Source organism: Ascidia mentula, chromosome 7 (assembly GCF_947561715.1).
Source record: "Ascidia mentula chromosome 7, kaAscMent1.1, whole genome shotgun sequence".
NCBI lineage: Eukaryota > Metazoa > Chordata > Ascidiacea > Phlebobranchia > Ascidiidae > Ascidia > Ascidia mentula.
In genome coordinates, this window is record NC_138572.1 from 1,034,738 (window position 1) to 1,046,975 (window position 12,238).

The 12,238-nt window shown below is 37.7% G+C and overlaps 1 protein-coding gene across 1 annotated transcript; it reads left to right on the forward strand.

Moving 5' to 3' along the window:
- Positions 1-938: 938 nt before the first annotated feature.
- On the forward strand, positions 939-7,336 carry LOC145909771 (uncharacterized). Its single transcript, XM_082997122.1, has 15 exons — positions 939-2,036; positions 2,164-2,289; positions 2,378-2,458; positions 2,548-2,658; positions 2,950-3,003; positions 3,186-3,298; positions 3,502-3,614; positions 3,895-4,133; positions 4,441-4,602; positions 4,683-4,854; positions 4,967-5,020; positions 5,164-5,281; positions 5,532-5,724; positions 6,018-6,182; positions 6,372-7,336. Exons 1-15 carry the CDS (start codon positions 1,122-1,124, stop codon positions 6,612-6,614), a joined length of 2,859 nt encoding a protein of 952 aa, XP_082853248.1. The 5' UTR covers positions 939-1,121; the 3' UTR covers positions 6,615-7,336.
- The last annotated feature ends 4,902 nt before the right edge of the window (positions 7,337-12,238 follow it).

The following is a 12,238-nucleotide window of genomic DNA, read 5'->3' on the forward strand; positions in this document are numbered from 1 at the left end:
CTGATAGCTACAAAAAATGAACGGAAACAAAATATCACAGTAAAAACTTTTCAAATTTGTGTGGATTGAAAATAATTTAAGCAAACTAAAATTTATTCGTTATTATTTATACATTATAAATTCTTTGTGTCATGGATTTGTTTATTTTATGGTCGCACGTCAGACTGAAGTGTTAAATTGATGTTTTGCAAGAAAAAACCTTCACTGCATGTAGTTGTGCTTTGTAATCACGTTAAAATGTTTTGCAATTCCCATCGGTACGGATTTTATAAACTTACACATATTGTCGCAATACCTTTCCACACATTGCATCACCACAAACATCAAGCACGCCAACACCGCACGGTTTTAACCCGAAAGGTTTTTCACGTCACTTTAACCGACAGAAAAACGCGATTCAAGTCTCGAATGTTCTGCAATACGTCACAATTCGCTCAGCGGCACGTGACGACACGCTTGGCTGGTCCCAATTTCGCTCAGTCACTTGTTGATGATGAAGCCCCGGGGGACAGAGGCACATGCTTGCTGTTTAGACAAAGGACGGTGTGTTATGAAAAAGTCAACGGTTTTTCGTCGCAGTTTCAGTTCACATAGGGGAGGTTTTAAGCATTGGATGCGCCGTTGTGTGTCATCTGTAGGTAGTTGTTCTGGCAATGACAGCGAAGTTACGCTTAAATTTACCTTAATTCGTATATTTGTGGGGATAGAGTTTATGGTTTAACTATTTTCTAAACTAGTATGTCTGAGTGGTTTAACAGACATAAGCCTGTTGTCGGAAGTGTGAACAGTGCAGGAAAAAAATGCGACATAAGGCCCGATGCGGATAGTGTAACTGCCTCCAAACTGAGTAACTGGAAAAAGTGGCCCGGCATAGTTTTAAATTACCAAGAAAATGTTTCCAATTTCTTTCACTTTTAGTTATTCATCATTCTGTGAATGTTGTATTTAGTGCGTACTTCTAGTTATTTAGGAAAAAAGTATTGGTTTCATTTTGTTTCTTTTCTTCTGAATGAATCTATCTGCCATGTAAAGATGCTCTAGAAGCAGTCAATTTGTTCAGGAATAATGAGCTCCGTTGAGGAATTTCCTTCTTTACAAGACTGACAAACCAGAAAGAAAATATGTTGGTTGAACGGCGACATGCCAAGAAGGACTTGGTTGTCGGCCTGTTAGACATTGCAATATTTCTTGCACTGATGGGTCAAATTGGGATTAATAATCCTCCCTTAATTGAGGATTATTTTCCCCCCCAGGAAAGGCTCCATGACGCTGGACCTATGCTTGGTTTGGCCCAACTGCCAAGATACCCATTTCACATTGGGGTTGACTACCCAAGCATGAAATCTAGTATCATGGATGTGGATGATGTTATGCAAGACTATGCTGCCATTATGCAAGATGTCCGCAGCAGACTTCCAGTGCAAAACATAACTGCTAACAGTTCTGTGTCAATTTTTCATCGCAATGTAACTGCAATGATGCTTCGAGCTGCTGAAACCCATGCTGGTGTTAATCAAGATACATCCGAAGTGGTTGAAATGACAGTGGATGATAATGAGTTTAGTATTTTTAATGGCATAATGCCGCAAGACATTGAGTTGGATCTTGCCGACGAAAGGCAAGAGGAAAATAATTTTAATAATGGTGAAGACGTTCGGTGGCGGGATTTCCTGAATGAGCAAAATAGCAAAAATAATGAAAATCAACACTGTGAAAAATCTGATAAAGAAAGTGAATGCTCCACCAGCGAACCTGATATTTATTTCAATCTTGATGACATTGACACTGTAACTGAGGCATCTGACGGTGGCAGAACAAGAACAACATCAATCTTCAGTGAAGAAAGCGGCATAGAAATAGAAGCTGCTTCTCCAATTTCCTTAACCCACGATCATACTTATTCCATCGGAAGTCCTACTCTTGCAGCAGCAAATTTAGACGAATCTTTTGATCTTGATTTTGATTTGATGTTTAGTGGCCAAGAACAGCCTTCTACGTCCAGCGGTGCCAATGCACGAGTTGAATATACTGAAGTTGTATGTTAATTTCTTGATATTTGAAATTTTTAGGTTTTACTACTTGGTATAGTTTGTTTAACAACATAACTTTACATATTTCTTGGTTTCCTGATTTATTAAACAAGAACAATTTTTAATTTTTTAGGATGTGGATCTACAGCAGATGTACCTGCAAGATATTGACCTTGGCTTCAGCTGGCAGACTAACGAAGTTACTAAACAAGTTAAAGATGTTGACGATGTTTTGGTCGAAAAAAACAAAACAGCATCGGTATGTGTGCAAAAAAGCTCTTAAGAAATATATTTACTATAAAATGTTAAATTTGTGTTCAAGTTGTAAAGGAATATTTTGTGTTTAGGAATCAGTTTCTTATTTTGTTGATGGAGAGACTGGAGAACAAATCCCAATTTCTCAAAACAACAACAACACACAAAATCAAGTAAGTGCTCCAGCAATCTCAATATGAAATAGTATTTTAGTGCATGTTATGATGTAAACTTGTAGTAATGCAAAAATTCTTTTTTGCAGCAAAATGTAAGCTGTCCACCTGCGAATAATCAGACTAACTTCTTTAATCTGGAAGAGTACTTTGGTGTTTTTACAAACGCTGAAAACCAGCAGCAAAATGTTCAAACACAGGTAAAAGGCTTGAGTCCCTTTGTGGGAAGCTTTGCGTCGATCAGATTGATTGTCAGTGTTTGACATAACTGGGTTATAGTTCATCCATTGTTAGAAGTTAGTTAATGATCAATTCCATATCACCGGGAACCCTGGTGTGATTGTGACAAATATTAGCAGAGTATTTTAGTTGTAGTAGAGTCACATGCTCTTAGGATAATTTGTCAGTTACTCAAATTTTACTGTTGTTGATTATAGGAGCTTTTGTACTTGCTGCAGTGAAAAGATTAAAAAATATCAAATTTTTTGCAGAATAACCGCAGTATGCCAGTAATGGTACCTGACAACAGTTCTGCAGAAGAAAACGTAAGTTTAAATTTTTTACCATCTTGCTAAACTGTGCATTGGTCTTAAACCAACTAAATTGATAAACATGACATACAAATTATACTCTAACCAGTTGTAATTTTCCAATTTTTTTGAAATTGGGGCCAATTTTCAGAGTTATTGCGTTTGAAATTTGCTAACAGCAGTTTAATGTGTTTCAGAATGAGGGATTATGGAGGGATATGGCCATAATACCTGAACTGAATAATATTGCAATGGGAACCACAGGAAACCCAATGATGAATAATCCCAATACATTGGATAACATGCCAAGGTAAATACTTTCTACTATTTAAGTAAAATTGACCCAATAAATTTGCTGACAAACTTTACCTTTTTGAAAAAACTTGAATAAACTTCACAGCAAAATTGTTTGGGCATTAAGAATAATGGTCATTTTTTACGCTACTTGGTGGTAAAAGTGTGCGTAATAGTTTTGCTCTACCATAATATGTAATTCATTGTGTTAATTGACAGGATTCCTAATACACCAATGCCTAATGGTTCCAATGGTACCCTATTGGATCAAGCACATTTGGAACAGCAGCAGAACGTTTACAACACAAGCAACCTTAACTATACACAGTGTGGTAAGTAAGGGAGTTGGTTCCTGTTTTGTGCAACAATTTCCTGACGTAATTTCCTTTCCTTTCGGAGAATAACAGTATTGACAAAATTCCACCATTAGACTGTTCTGCTTATATACATATTAAGGAAGTAATGCTCGCATTTTGCGTATCTGTTTTGTATATTCATTTATGGTCATTTAAATTTTTCATTATTGCCAGAACTCAGTTTTTATGTTACTGAAAACACAAAAAGGAATGAAAATTTACATTAAAAAAAACTAAAAAAAAAACTTTTGTGTAGAAAACTTCGACACACAACCAAGCAACGTTTTCAAAAACCAAACTGTTGTCGGATATCTCCACGGCAACAACACTCCAACTTACCAACCAGCTGCAAGACTGTCACCAAGTTTTTCTGCATCGCCGCTGAGCAATGACGAAGGAATTCCGATGGAAGGAACCAGTGGAGGGAGCAGTCCCATGAGCAACACAGACATGAATGAGCAATCGTATCTGCTCGGACAACTTAATAACTATCAGGTATTACTTGCAGTTCAATGGTGTTGTGTTGTGGCAACGTTTTGGTAGTTTATTAGATTGGGATTGACAAAGCAAAATGAAACAACCAAGCAATATGTAAAATGAACAACTTCATTTTGTGTTAACCTCGCAGTGAAGTTGTACTTTTAAAGTATTGACAACTGTGATTTACCAACATAACTGTTTTTTCATTGTCATTTCCCAAGTTCCAAACAACAATGTGAAAGAAACAATGAAGTTTAAACTGAACCAAGTGCCACAAACAATGTTGTGTTGGACTTTTAATGATTTTAAACATATTTTCCAGGTTGCCATGGAGACTGGCGAGCCATTCGGGAGCGGGCAGAGGATGATGTCACCTGTGTCAGAGCCTGGACAATTCTTCTTTGACCAACCGAATAACATGAACAAAATGCTGGATGAGATAATCTCGATTAACTCCAACATTTCACCGTTTGAGAACAATGTGGTAAGTTGTTGCTTCCTGCAAGAACACGGTGTCGCTTTCAGAATTTTTTAAAGCCAGTAATCTTACTTGTGTCTTTATAGAATGGCTCGTACATGAACCCGACCCAACCATCCTTTCATCCCCCTCCACTTGATTCAAACCCTGGCTTCATGGCTTTCAACGATGACTCGGAAACTCACTTGAAAACTCGTCTTGACAGCGGAGAATCTTACGAATCTGACTCAGGAATTTCCATGGGTCACAGCCCACAAAGTAAGCCAATGTATTTTTGTGTAGGTTCTGTTGAATGCCTTATTTTGACTGTAGTAATTTCACTGATACATGATATGGTTGTGGCAGTAATTAAAACTAATATTTGTTCTAGGGTTTGGAATGATGCCACCGAGTACAATGGATGAAACTTTGTCATTTGTACCAGGTAAATATTCTCTGTCCTAATCTGACAAGTACTTTTTAATAAACTAAAACAAACTAATTTATATAATTGTGACCAACCTGCAAGCAGTTTAATGACTAATTTGGTCTTCCGTTAACCTTATCATAATTTTTTTTGTGTTGCAGTTTCATCGGTTAAAGATGGTTTGTTGAACGAGCAAATCCTAAACATGGATGAGATCAAAGCAATTCAACACAACCACACATATAATGGAACTGTTGGAGCAAAAGCAAAGACAAAGAAGTGAGTGTTAAAGTTGGTTTTACAGGGAGTAAAAACTTCACAGTGAGTTTTGTTTTTGATGACAGTACTTCATGTCAGAGTGAAATATTTGTAAAACTTTTGCAGTAGTAACATGAATAATTGCTTATATAATGATACAAAACAATTCTACTTGACTGGTAATACAGACAAAGCCTCAGGTGGCTCCAATTATTTGGTATTGCAGCAAAAAAACGCAACTTAAAGTTAAATAACATTTTATTGTTATCAGAAAACCAATGAAGGCAGATGAACCTCGTGAGTCGAGAGACATGCGAAAAGCTCGAGAACTGAACATTCCATTTACATTGTCTGAGATTGTGATGTCGCCAGTTGAAGAATACAATGAGATGTTGGCGAGAACTCCACTGACTCCGACCCAGCAAACTCTTGTGAAGGATATAAGACGTAGAGGAAAGAACAAGGTTTGTTGGTTAAAAATTGTTGACAATTAACCCAAGCTGTGGGTTGTTAATAAATTGCACTTTTGTAAAATTTGTGGAAAGTCATGTTTATCCATGCGATATTTATGTCGTTAGTTATTGCCACATTACTTGGGATTAGTGGAAGAACAATATCCGTTATTGAAAAGTTTGTTTGCATAATAAACGAAACTAATTTCAAGAAAGATTTTTGTTTGAATTGTCAAGAAAGTAATTTCTGTTTTTTTACACTTGTATTTTGCAATCCCCACTAAAAGTGTGTTGTTTTTCAACAGGTTGCAGCACAGAACTGTCGCAAGCGTAAGATTGAAACGATCACGCACATGGAGGATGATGTCGATGTTTTGAGATCGAGGAAACATCAACTCGTCGAAGAACAAAAAAGTTTGGAGGAAACAAAAAATAACATGCAGATGCAATACAACATGTTGTACCAGCAGGTAAATTTAAACAACGTAAACGGTAAAAAAAATAAGTCTCAGGTCCGCTATAACTCATGTAGTTACTGGTGCGCATAAGAAGAAATGTGAAACTTTTTTTTAAAACACCAAAAAAAGGTTGCGAAAAATGTGGAAAATTTGACTTCCGCTAGACGGCGCCCGTGTCTAATCTTTCCGCAAACCTCGCAGATTTTCCGTTCCCTCCGTGACGAATCCGGACGTCCGTACGACCCGAGCCGTTTCAGTCTCGAACAAGTCGACAGTGCCGTTCTCCTAATACCGCGCGTTGCCAGGGACGACGGTTGCCACGACAACGCCGGCTCGCTCCATAGCAACGGAAGCAGCAGCAGCAGCTCTTCGTCCAACGACGCCGACGACGCCCGGATCCCGAAAGTCGATTTCTTTAAAGTTAAAACCGAGAAGGGGGAGTAACGACTCGGGGGAACCACCCCGCCCGCGCAACAACGCCCACTTGCGGGCAGTGACGCTATTTTTCTTCGTGCGGAAACCTTTTTCCCGTCAAACAACCGAATCTCGGAACTTTTGTCGTCACTTTTCATCCTTGTGTCCAAATTCTTTCCCAGCCCCAGCATGAGTTCCACGTGTTCGTGTTTTCTGCTACAAACTTGCACCTTCGTTTGCTTTCACATGAAATTTCACCATTTATCGTTCGCTTATATTCTGGCCGAAATCCCTGAAAATTGTCTTAAGACGCGAAACCCAAAGTAAAATAAGTAATGTCGTTTTCTCTGGTAAAAAAGTTCACGATTTGCTTTGTTCCGTCACAAACAAGTGAACAATAGTCCATATTCGCGTTAAAAGTTCCATGAAAGTAGTTTATCTTTCAACGTAGCAACTTCTGTCCCTTCTTCGTCGTTTTTTCTATTTCAGATCTTTTTTACACAAAATCACTATTGATTGAAAAAATTATATATAGCGCCCCTGCCTCGCCATGCCGGCACCACCTAACGACTAACCGGCGTGCGTGCGAGCAGTCGGTGGGTGGCGTGCCCGAGCACCCGTTTCTCCCTTATCTTCTCTGTCGGCGGTACTTGTTGTATATAGACGGGCGGTCTCACATCGGGGGATTCCCCGATAGCACCGTGTGTTGTACAGCGATGAGTGAATATTATAGAATGTTGATGGGACAATGAGACGACGTTGTGGTGTGTGAGGAAAGCAGAGGACAAAATTTAAGGCGCCTTGAAAATGGCGTATGGTATTGAGATCTAGTAGAAGCTTATTAGTTTGAGATAAAACAGCAGTTTGTGGTTTTGGTATGTTAAGTTTTTTGGCTCAGGGGTCAGAAATTCTGAGAAAATTGGCAGGCGGCCTATAGTGGATTACGCCAGCAAACATGTGCAAGAGTTTACAAAACAGTTTACGAACCAACCTATTCACATTATTTAACGATTAAATACTGGAACCGAAAACCAAAAAAAAATACATCAAACTGTGGTAAAAGTCGGCACAACTTCTCTTGCATCAAAAGAAATCAACTGTTAAAAAATTAATAAAAAATTACGGCAATTTTTGTTAAGAGTTGCAATAAACTTAATGCATTTCACTTCTAATAAACAGTAAGTTTCTAACTTTTACAAAATTTCTTTTTTATTCAGCAGCTTGTTAAAATAAAACTTACTAAAGTCTGTATTCGAGGCTAATTGCTTGATTGGCGCGACGCATTTATTTGATTAGACAACAATCACGTGATCGCCGTTGATTGAAGGACAAACGATGAAGGTGAAAGCGTCATTTGAAAGGGAACATGGTTGGTGGTGGAAGTTTGGAAATGGCTGTCACATATGTTAAAATCTGTCATAGTTTTCTTTTATACAAGGCGCTAAGAGCAGAGGATTGTGTTGTGTCTGGCAAGCTGATTCAGGATTTTTTCTCTTAATTAGGATGTCGATAATTTTTTGGTGGTTTGGTAGCTCGGAACCTAATGAAAGGATGTAGTACCTTTGCAAAATCCGTATGGAACTTGTCTATCTTTTTACTTTCAGGAAATGTCCAGGAACTCTGCAATAGTGGACTGACCAAAAATATATATTTTACTGAAAAGAATGAAAATGCAAGTGAACAGTTTTTGTGGATTAATATTTTTTTTATGGTAACTGGTTGATTTTTAGATTGGAGACGTAACTGGTTGGCAGAAAAGACGCCCGCGAGTTATCGGTTGCAGGTTACATAAGTTAATCTAACGTGGGGTAAGATTTAGTTAAACTAGATTGAAACGATCACGCACATTCCTACTTTGAATGTTTAAGCGGGATGATTTGTTCAAGCGTTTACGTAGATTTTAAAAAATATTTTTTTTCCTAATAAAACATATTTCCTTATATAGCTTGTAACACTTTGCGTTGCACACCGAAGGTGGTTTTGTCAACAGAAAACCGTAGAAACAGCAACAGAAAATCTTCAGATACAAGGTAAATTTGTAGGAATATGCTTTTTTTTGAGTTGAAGAAATTTAAGAAACTATCGCCAGGTTAAAAGTGACTCAAAATACCAAATCATGTGCTTAATAAAGTTACGGTTTCCTTATACAGACCCTTGCGTAGTGAGGATGCTATTGGGAAAGCCCCTGACCTGTTCGGCATCTGGAGGGGATTGTAATGTGGGAAGTAGGTATATATTAGCAATACATTCTAATGTACAACTTATATTAAGATTCAGAGTGACATTCTGGCTAATTTGGAACCTAATACCTAGAATACAACAAATATCGTCATTCTTATAAAAGGTAAGTTATAATTTATAGCGGGCTCTTTCCCTTGTTGGTCAGTGAAGCGATTTCGGGGGTGCCGAGTAAATTTATTCTTAGTCCGTATATGTTTAAATTAAAGTACTATCATTGAACAATGCTCTTAATTACACCACAAGTAACAACAAGTGATTGTTCGCACACAATTCTTCTCTGTAATCTTTAACTTAAATGGTTTACGTGGTTAAGTAGAAATTACAAGAGCTTTAAGAACCAAAAGCGTTACGGGAACCGAATTAAAGTGGGAACTCCTGTTTTTTTGACGGGAATAAAAATGCCATTATTTTTAGAAACTTTGCTGGAGGAAGTGCGTAGAAGTTTCCAAAAGTCAAGCCAAGAAGTTGAAGGAACCACAATTTTTTCAAGTTAAGTAGAGAATTTTTTTAGGCCAATTAGAAAACAAAACCTTCATCCGGTTGATCTTGATATTTTGTAATTTGTGACAAGCACATTAGCCCAACCTATCATATTTCTGAAGTATATATTCGCAATTTTGTTCAAAATACATTCATTAACAACAAATAAAATTTATTGAAATAAATCTTAACACTGGTGAAAAGATATTCTTGTATTTGTCCTGAAATATTGCAAATATTCATCCGCGTGGCGGCATCTCGTACAACAACATGTGTTAGATGCCAACTTTGATGCGTTTTTATTTGGTTTAAGGCCAGCTATTGAACTGCAGATTGGCAGCAAAGAATTATCATCTACTGAGTTCATATAAGGTCGAACTACTTACTGCACTACAAGGTCAATGCAAATTTTTCATTTTTCATCTTTGACTTGATGGCAACGGAACATAGAATCGACCCCTGTAAAATTATTCAGCTTTTATGTACGAAATGAAGTGACTTGTTTTCATTGACCCAAACATTTATTTTAGCTCCTCTTCTCGTTAACCACCAGTAAACCATGGTTAGAATGTTTGGTCTTTACAAGGCTAATTCTGTGCGAACCAATTGAAAAAGAGGAATTTCTAATTAAAAACGTGAATTACCTTAATGCCCTCCCTAAAAAGCCAATTAGTTCCCCAACCATAATGTCAATGCCCTTAGACTAAAAAAAATCACATTTAGCCAAAATATTGTGCCGCATCACAATAAGCAACACGTGATATTTATCTGATTTTTGATGATGTTAGTGCTGGTATATATGTGAAATGGACACACATACGGTAGTGGACGATAACCGCTGGTGGTCATCAACGCTATTTCAATGAAACATTGTAGAGTAGATTTACAGACCTGTATTGAACAGGTTGATTATTTATAATATGGAATACAACGCAACATGCTTTTTTTTCTTTTTAGTGAACTCTTTGATGCTGATGAGCGGAGATAGACAAATTGCCAGAAACTTGATTGAAAGAAATCGTCACATAATTCGCTTTAGCGTTTTGTCACCCAACAAAATAAAATGGTCCGTATTTTAGTGTTTAGGGAGAGAAGGCATTTTCGACCCCCGATTTAGGTACGAGTCCTGGGTATAATAATAACATTTGGTTTTGTTGGGCGTAATAGTTCAAAGCTGCAACCGCTGTTAAAATTTTGGGTTAAAAATAAAAGTTCCTTTTGTTGAAATGTAAACACGGTTATTGCAATTGGTAATACGGAATTAACTGAAGGTTTTTAATATGGTTAAAAATCCGCTCCAACGGAACACGAACTAGAAATTATTCAAAATGCAAGCCGTTCTGTACTTTTATTAAACTACCTACTTTTAGAAATCACATTCAAAATTTAGAATGTTTATTTTTTCAGATTCTGTTCCTGAATTGACGAACTGTCGGTGATTTTCTGATTGGCAGGGATGCTTCCTATACAATTTTTTTAATTCGCTTGCTGTATTTCACTACCTGGGCTGTTTTGATGTGTTGAATTTTTTTCTTTTGCGTTTCAGACCAATCCATGTTGATCCGATCATTTACGCATCTCTACGACACTCCGGATATTCTTCAACTACTCGCGGAGGCAGAACATCCTCTGATCTCCAATGGTATCGTCAGTCCTCTCCTGCACTTCCATTACTTCGGACCTCCTCCCTGATGAAGACATCAACGCATCGCTCTTCTACTTACCGTTACTTTACTCCCTCCACTCAATAAAATTTTTGAAAGTAAATCCTAACGGCCCCCTTTATTCGACAGCGAATCAAAAATATTGAAAAGGTGGAATGCTGCCGAAATTTTCCAAGATTTGCTAGGAGGAACCCTGCCATAGGGCCTAAGTCCCCTATTGCGCCACCTAGTGGCCAAAATTTTCTTTACAAAATAAAAAAAATAATAATTTTGTTTCTTAATAAAAAAATATTTTATTTCTGGGAAAACAAAAAAAATTGCTACTATGAATTCCTACCCTTCTTTGACACACACTGCGGAATTGAAACCAACGACTAAAATATACGAGATTTATGAATGTGAATACTGGTTTATTGTGGGCAAAAACGCCAAAGTGACGCAATAATGAGAAACGTGAATCAATTGCAATTGCAAAGAACGGGACGCAGTTGTATAAAGTGAACATATTGGATGATGATTTGATATTGTGAAGTGGCGATGGTGAAAAAACGCGTCATCGATTCAGCAAATAATTGCATGGTATCCGGTGCAAATCTAAATCCGGCAGGTGGCGTGGGTCCAACTGTTCCTGTAACTGTATGATGAATGACACTGCAACCCTGAAACAGATTGATAGTGAGATGGTATTGACACCGAAATAATAGTCCTAATAACCACGGCATGCATTACACTGACCTGTGCAAACCTGAAGGAGTTCGTCACCCACATATCTGTACGTTGGCAACAATTGTCACTTGGGTTTAACTGGACAAACCTCATCAGTGGACAGGAAGGTATTGTGGGTGTAATCCGAACCGGTCCTGTAACATCATCCAATTTTGATCGTGGTGAAACGGAACTTCGGCTTTCCCGATCTAGAAACAGCATTTTGGAGCGGAGGTTACCATTTTTATACAGCACAACCCAAACACTACCTGTTCAGGAATTTCACGATTAGGCAAATATGACGTCACCACTTTTATTAGGTCATTGTACATTACTACCTCTGTGAAGTTAAATGCACATGACGTCATATCGGCAGCACGCATAGAGTAAATAGTTTGATCATCGCAAACAAATAAATAAAAACCATTTAATTTTTTCAAACACCGCAACCAAGACATACCTTTACAGTATCTCCGCTTCGGCAACGATGAAAATCACTGACGTAATTCTCCCATACATCCAAACACACCCCGTCTTCTTGCTTGGGGTTGAATTCTTCTTGTT

Coding starts and splice junctions, on each gene's coding strand:
- LOC145909771 (XM_082997122.1), top strand. CDS start 1,122: ATGTTGGTTGAACGGCGACATGCCAAGAAGGACTTGGTTGTCGGCCTG. Junction 2,459..2,547: donor ACAACAACACACAAAATCAA/GTAAGTGCTCCA, acceptor TCTTTTTTGCAG/CAAAATGTAAGCTGTCCACC. Junction 4,134..4,440: donor GACAACTTAATAACTATCAG/GTATTACTTGCA, acceptor CATATTTTCCAG/GTTGCCATGGAGACTGGCGA.